The sequence below is a fragment of the Apteryx rowi genome, unplaced genomic scaffold (genome assembly GCF_003343035.1).
Source record: "Apteryx rowi isolate R43461 unplaced genomic scaffold, aptRow1 scaffold_37, whole genome shotgun sequence".
Classification (NCBI taxonomy): Eukaryota; Metazoa; Chordata; class Aves; order Apterygiformes; family Apterygidae; genus Apteryx; species Apteryx rowi.
The window spans coordinates 469,323-477,156 of record NW_020450196.1 but is presented as its reverse complement, the minus strand read 5'-3'; the positions used below and the strand labels follow the sequence as shown (position 1 = coordinate 477,156).

The 7,834-nt window shown below is 49.6% G+C and overlaps 1 protein-coding gene across 4 annotated transcripts in view; it reads left to right on the top strand.

Moving 5' to 3' along the window:
* The first annotated feature begins 6,775 nt into the window (after positions 1 to 6,775).
* NFIB (nuclear factor I B) overlaps positions 6,776 to 7,834 on the top strand; it is a 169,547-nt gene continuing 168,488 nt past the window's right edge. For 2 of the 4 annotated variants that reach the window (XM_026073520.1, XM_026073518.1), the window contains exon 1: positions 7,028 to 7,057. In XM_026073520.1, the coding sequence (XP_025929305.1) occupies positions 7,028 to 7,057 (30 nt within the window). Of the gene's footprint in view, positions 7,058 to 7,834 lie in introns of all 4 variants that reach the window. The other 2 variants (XM_026073519.1, XM_026073521.1) reach the window with 2 other exon arrangements.

Below are 7,834 nucleotides of genomic sequence, written 5' to 3'. Positions count from 1 at the left end.
AAAAAAGACCGCCGCAACAGCAACAACGAAAAAGCAAAACCAAACAAAACCGAAACAAAGCCAACGGCCAGCCTGCGCAAGTAATACTAATATTTTTTTTCCTCAAAAAACAAAACAAAAGACAGAAGGCCACTTCTGAAAATCCAAACAAAACACAAACAAACCATTCCGAGCCCTTGAGAAAAGAGTAGCTTTGTTACCTGGGAATGTGAAGCCAACGGCCCAGAGGTGTGTGTTACGGATTTCAGGATCCCTTTTATTGAATGCAATACAGTGCAATGGTATGTGGTGTTGAAAAAATTTTTTTTTAAACTTGCTTGGCTCTTGTTTTTTTTTCTTCCTCCAGGCTGAGATTGTGTCTCTGTGGTTTCAAAAGTGGATGTTATACCCCCTTCTTAAATGCTGATATCACTTCTGTTTTACAGGATGAGATATAAGTGGTGGATTGTTTATATTTTGCTTTTTTGGCAGCTTTTGTATATGGGTCACACTTTTATGCCAGGAATCAGTTGATGGGAGTTTGCGTCCAAAAGTGCTGAACTTGGCACATTTCCTGCTTCAACTTTCTCCCCCTCCCCCTTCTTCTCTGGCAGGCAACTATCAGTTAAATGCTGGAAAGGATTAATGCAAATGCTACTTTATTTGTACCTTGCAGACAGTTATTTTTCCTTCTTTCTTGTTGCTGTGAAGGTTGTTTCTTCACTCCCTTTTTAGTATACTGTTTTCTCTCTGGCCGTCTTGGTGGTTTTCATAGTTAATGGACTGCACTGTTAATGTATGATGTTGGGGAAATGGCATTATTGTTGTGGATGGTCTGCTAGATGAATTGTCTCCGGAGGCTTGTGTTACTCTCTTTCATGCTATATTGCAGGGTGCAGTGTTGGGGTGGCATTTCTGGCTTGTTTTTTAAAGTTAATTTTGAGGGTTTCTTGTTGTTCCTTTTTGTCTTTTTTTTTCCTTCATTGCTGTTTTGTTGTGGGACCTGTGTGTGTATTTTAATTCATTCCTTTCTCCTGCGTGTCTGTGTGTATGTGTGTGTGTGTCTGTCTGCTTTCCCTCTTGTCTTCTCCTCGCCTGTGTGTCTGGGCCACATTTTAATGCACAATATCCCATCCATTAAGTTGTGGTTGAATGCGGAGTGTGTGAGGACTTGGCAGCTYTCAGGTTGAAGGGGGCGGGGAAGCCAGTTTTGACTTTGACACAAGATGCCGATGTGGCGTGATCTGCATTATTATTAGGGCTGCAAACATGGCCATCTTCTCCTCCCGCTGCTGGAAAGCGCTGCCATTGAACTTGAGACGGGACAGACAAGATCTCCAACTTTTTTTTTTTTTTAAGTACAGTAGCTGGCAGGGAGAAGGCGCCAAAATACACAAGATTAACTTTCTTTGAAGAGATCTTCAGCCACAACCCGTATGACTTTAACTGAATCACGAGGAAAAAAGCTAACTTTTTAATTCTGATTTGTGCAGACGTTTAAATCCAGATTAAAAATACCCCACAACATTGTAAAATTATAAGTAAATTGTCAGAAAGGAGGCAGCTGAAATTGGGTTATTGTTGTTGTTATTGTTGTTGTTTTTGTCCGGGGCATTTAAGATCAGTTCCTGTGAGTTTTGGAGGAATGTACTATATTGGGGTGAAGGGGGTTCCTTCCGCGACCCGCAGTGAGGATGAAAACTGCAGAGCTCTGTAACCCAAAACGCTGTGGTTTACGGTTTTACATCTGAGGTTTGATGTTTTCATTTGCTGGTCTGGGAGCTGTGGAGAGCTCGAGTATTATAGCCCCCATCAAACCGTATGTGGACAGGGGTCAAGCACACACGCCCTTTCTGTGTAGGTGTTTGTGTATGTAGAGACAGTAGTGTTTCTTTCCTTCTGATCATATATATACACACTTTGTATGTAGAGTGTCTGTTTCTTCTGATCATTTAGGAAAAAAATCCCCAAGTGCTAGTAAATATTATGATACTTATAATATTTAGGTGTGATACTACACTGACTCAGAAGTTTTAGTGATTGCCGTTCACATTTTAAAAGAATCATAAATACCTTACGGTTCAGCTGCAATATGAAATGGACTGAGACCTCATAAACCAATACATTGTCAGTTTGCTTATTTAGCTAGTTATGTTTATCCCCTGAATGTTTTCTACCCAACTTGTGTGCGTGTGTGTGTGTGTGTGTGTGTGTGTATGTATGTAAGTATAAATTATATATATATATATATATATATATGCACACACAATACTCCGGTACCTAATAAAACTGGCCAAGACTAGGATTATATCACGCACATCCAAAACTTTGCTCTGTAGTTTAATGTGATGACACAAGAAATCTTGCAAGACACAAAGACTAGTCATTCACACAGAATTAGATAACACWATGATAACATAATAAGGTTTGGGTTATTTGTGATACACGGTTGACATATAAACTATCTATACTTCATTCATGCTATGCAGTATTTATGTGTGTATGTAAGTATTTGTATAGCTAACAGGCATGTTTGTGAACTGCATTTTCTAACTGCGGATATAACTGAAAAGTTAATGGTATTGTGATTAGGCTTAGATATATAAAGCACTCTAAAKCTTTTCTTTTGGATCACAGAGGCCTCTTAAGTACAAATTTGGGGGCTGGACGAATCGTCCTTGGATATTTATTCTTTTATATTAAATGGACTATGCCTGAATCAAATGTTTCTAATTTTCACAAAGAGACTATTGGAATATTCATGAAAATTTGGTTTCTTAGAAGTTCAATATGCGTGTGTTTAGATAGTCAGCCAGTCTGCCAGCTTGTGTCCTGAGAGAATCTTAGGTTGTGCACGTCAGCATCAGCAATGCCTTTCTCTCTGATTTTCGAGGTATAGTAACASTCTTAAGCTCCTAAACTGAAATTCTGCTTTGGGAAGGATTTAGGTAGCCTAACTGGCCTTTCCACTTTTTAACATTATTATCTTTGAAATCTAAGGGCAGTGCCACTTTGCAGCATGTGGCAGAGTTTGTGAGCGTTGTTTGAGGGAGGGAGGAGAAACTGGGCTTTTGATGCAAGTGCAGTGGCACCAGCATCTGCACTGCTGGTGGGAAAACTGCACTGGGGGAACTGGGTGGGGGGAAAACGGGGAGCCTCCTCTCTGTCCCGTGGTGTCAAAAAGCCTTTCTGGGTTTTCTTTCCCGCGCTGGCTCAAGTCCTGCAGTGGGGGCTCGATGCCTCTGTGCTGGGCACCCCAGCAGGGTGGGAGGCTATGGGGGGGTGAAGGGGGCAGACCCCTCTGGAGACTGCACTTTTTCAGGGATGGCATTTTACAGACAGCTTCGGCATTTGCAGCTTATTGATGTGAAAGGTGCCTTTTGTTCCTGGGTTGCCTCTGGACGTGCATATTTGTTGCACCAAGTTTTCCAGCGCCTGAGTGTGCATGCCCAGCTGTGCGCTACCGGCACTCCCGCCTGCCGCTGGCCGGGTGGGCTCCCCCAGGTCGTCCCAGTCAGTCCCTGTGCACAGCTCCTAGTGCTGCTCAGTGGGAAGGTCGGATGGTGGGCTTTTATTTTCTTAATTGTCTGCACTGAAATGATATCTGAACTTTCAGATGTCACGTGGAGGTTGGCGTAGCCCTGGCAGTGAGAGCAAAAAACAACTGTACACCAGTTTCAAGGATAGAGAACGTGCAACAGTAGCAGTGCTTTTAGTGCGGGGGGTGAGAGAAAAGGATTTTTAGGGGGATGGGAGTTAATGAGAGCCAGGACGTGGAAGCAGTTGAACTACTTTCCCACAGGGTCTCCCTGCATGCGAGGGCCCAGCCACTGGRGCTGCTGTCGTTGCTGCATTAGTACCGTGTGTCTCTGAAGTATGTGCTAACCTGGTTCTCACATGTCTATTTGTGAAGCTCAGCAAGGATCCAGAGGAGAGTCGCTCTCTTTTGTTATTTTCGCAGAGTGCATGGCTCTGTTCTTGAGAGAACCCACCTAGGATGAGGCCTCCCTCCTATGCAAGGTCCTGAGGCTAAGCCGCAGGAGCAAAGCTGAACCGTGCCATTGCCTTCCTGGTGCCCGCTTCAGCTTGCCCTTGCTGGTGCCCTCAGAGCCTGTGGGGACAAACCGGGGACAAATCCGCAGCAACCTGTGCCGTGCCCACCTCGCCTGCTAGGTGGTGGTCAGGAGAAGGTGGGCCTTGAGAGGAGAGGGATGCGGGAGCTCCTGGCCAGGCTTTCCCCTGGGATGCCTTCACACCAGGGGCCTGCTCAATCCCGGCCTGCCGACTGGCTTTGGGGAGGGCCTGGCCTTGCCGTGACCGCTGGCTGCGCTGCTCCGGTGGGGCACCGGCATGTGCGCTGGGGCCGGCTCAGCCCCCCTGGTCCYCTCTGCATGGGGAAGCAACCCCCCCTCAGCTGGCTGCTGTGCGGATGCAAACCTGCTCTCAGCCCGCTCCTGCAGGGATGCAACGGCCGTCGGCCGGACCCCGCTGCGGCGGGGGGCCCTGCCCATCCCCGGGCTGCAGGAAGCACCCAGCTCAGCATCTGCCCTCACCTTGCTCCCCTTCTCCAGTTTGCCTCTCCTCGCTCCAGGGGCATTGCCACACCGGTGTTGCTTTTGGCGCACAGATCTCTGGCCCAAAGGGGTCCCTTGGCCAGGACCTGGGAGGCAGCGGGGCCTTCTGCAAGCCCAGCAAGGGGAAGGGGTGACTCCCCAAATCTGCGCGGCTCACAGAGGCAGCCTTACTCGCTGTGGTGTTGGGGGCTTGCCCATCCTTGGGGGGCAGGGGCACGAGGGAGAAAGGGGATACAGAGAGGTTACTGCGGTTTTAAATCAGGTCCGCAATAATGGCTCGTTGTGTAGAGTTCAAGCGCTCAAAGAGGTGTGTTCAAGGACATCAATGCGTTTGTGCCAAGGGGAATGTCTTTTATGGTAAATTAACTCCAGTTAAATTGAATATTTATTCAAAGGGAAACTCCAGTATTTAAAGCTGGCGTTATCAGCTTTTTGCAGTGTCTGGGAAAGGGAGAAGATGATAGGATTTGGGGGGTATTCTGCACCCGATATGAAAATAAATGTGCTCACTGTGGTTAACCCCGAGTTTGCCTCATCCCTTCTTGCCTAAGCACGTGCTCTGAACTTGTTACTTTCCAATGCGGTTTGTAGAAAGGAGAATCCGTGGCTGTTGCTAAACCCTGCGGATCCGAGCCAGCTCTGCCGGTGCAGCCCGATGCCGGGGCGAGGGGATGCGGTGCGGGCTCCTGCAAGGGTTAACGCGTTGGGCTCTTGCTGTTTCGTTTGACATTACCTGTCTTGTAGGGGCTTTCTCCTCCCCCGCCCCTCCCCCGTGTTCTTTTGGTTTGTAAATTTATGGGAATTGCAGCTGGTAGACTTGGCAAGCTCCCCTCATTAAGAGCCCTCTCTGAAAATGGGCTGTGTTTGAGCATTTCCCTAATGAGGACAGGACGGGGTTAAAAAGTGACCATTTCATGGTTGACTTGAACCTGCCTACTTTTCTTGATGTGTCGTTGTGAAATGCCTGCCGCGGATTAAAAAAAAAAAAAAAAAAGGCTCCGGATGCGGAGGAAGCCCGTGGTCCCTCCCGGGCAGCGCCGGGGGCAGCGCCGGGGCCCGGGGGCAGCGCCGCGGCCGCCCCGCATGGGGCACCGGGCCCCCGCCGGCGCCGCGGCCCTTCTGGCGGGCGCGGAGAGAAGTTTCCCTCTCCGCCTGCCCTTCCCTGCCTGCTTCCCTGCCTGCCCGCTGCGGAGAGACGCGTCCCCGGGCTCCGGCCCCCCCGGCCAAAGCCGCCCCGGGAGGCCGAAACCAGAGCCCGCTACCCGCCGCCGCCCGGGGGAGGGGGGAGCGGGGATGTGGGGCAGTCGGGGTGACAAAATCCTACCCCGAGAGGAGGGCACGGAGAAGAAACCTCATGCAGATGGCGACCCCCCCGCTTCCTCCTGCCCCCCCCCTTCAACTTTCTCCCACCAGGAGAGAGGGAAGATGAGGGATGTTTGCAAAACGTGGTAGTTCCTTCTGCAGGGTTAGGTGGTGATTAATAAAGAGGGAGGGCAGGGGAGGGGGATCTGCTGGAAAAGGAATGTGTTTGCAGGAGGAGGAGGAGTGTAAGCGATGATTGTGTAATTAAATAATTAAAAAAAAAATCCTTAAGTCTCATTTGGGGGGAGAGCTGGAACGGGGTCCGGAGGGTGTAACCGGTGAATTTTTCAACTTCCAAGTTTTGAACTGTGAGAGAGAGGGAGGGGGGAGAAGGCGCGCGAGCAAACAGGGAGGGAGAGAGAGGGAGAGATTTATCGTCTGAATTTTCAAGAGATCATTTTTATTATAGTGGGCGTTTGGAAAGCAGTCTCTTAACATTGCCCGCAGAGAGGGAGAGGAGAGAGAGGGCGGGAGGGAGGAGGGAGCGGATAGGCAGCGGGAGCAGGAGGCTGAGGCTGCCGCGAGAGGAGCCCGGAGATTGCGCGCTGCGGAGCATTTTCCACCCTTGGGGACGCACACTCTCGCTCCGGCTCGCTCCCGCACACATGGTCGCTGCCGTGCAAAGTTTCGCCTGCCATCACTCCGGGATTTTCCTCCTCTGCTTCGGGCTGTAACCTTGAACTTTTCGAGAGCGTGGTGACAGTGCCATAATAACCCACCACCAACTTCTTAAAAAAAATTAAAAAAAAAAAGGCCAAACAAAAAATCCTCCCGCCCACCCCCCTCGAGTCCTCCCCCCCCTCATCTGCAAAACAACCAGCAGCAGCAGCAGCAGCAAAAGCAAGACTCCTGCGCCGCCGACTACAAGAGGGTTAAAAGTGTAGATTGGATTTCACCCCGGGAAATCTAGCACACGGAGTGAACTTGAATCTTTGGCTATTTAAGGAGGACTGGGGTTTGTTGTGAAGTTGTGGTGATCCAGGGCAGAGCCCCGTCCTGATTGATTTCATCTTCCTTGAGTCTCAGATGACTGTAAAATGAATAGATGAAATTATTCCTTTTTGAGGCTTTTCTTAGGGGCTCTCCGGGCAGCGTGTTCTCAAAGCGAAGTCATGATGTATTCTCCAATCTGTCTCACTCAGGTATAGACGCGTTTTTATTTATTTATTTATTTATTTATTTATTTATTTTCACATGATTTTTATTTTTATATGTGAGTTGTTAATGAGTCATTGCTAGTAGTTGTAACGGGTTAAAGCACAGTTGTAACTGCTTGTCAGAGCCAAACTCCTCTCGCAGAAGGGAACAGTAGAGAATAAACTGTACCAGGCCATTGTTTTGGGGAGATTCATTCAAAGTGTCACGCATAGACAAATACTGTTAATTGTTAGTGCATAAAAAGTCAAAGGTTAACAAAATGGAAATGAGCATAATTGCGCTAAAAAGCAGGTTTGAAAAGTATTGATTTGATTGGAATCAAGTGGTCTGCTGTCTKTTCAGCTCGCCGGTTTATTCAGACCCTAATAGGAGGGTCCAAATGGAAAAGTGTTATTTTTGACGAAAAGATGAGCGCTGTCGGGTGCAAAGTAATCTTGCGCTACGTTCGCTTAATAACGCACCGTCCGCCGGCAGCGAGGGCGACGGCAGCGGGGAAGACCGGGCTGCGGAGCATTTTCGTGTTCGGTTACGCGGGGACACGGCACCCCCTCCGCGGTTAAATCGCCGCGTGTGGCTGAGCGCGCACCACCGAAAGCAGGCGACAGGAGCCGGCCGCTGGTTACGCGGGCGCGGGCGGCTGCTCTGCAGCGCGGAGGAGGGCTGCCGCGGGGGAAGCCGCGGGGGAAGCCGCGGGGGAAGCCGCGGGGCGCCGGCAGCGCGGGGCCCCGCGCCGGGTCCCCCCTCCTGTCCCGTCCCCTGCC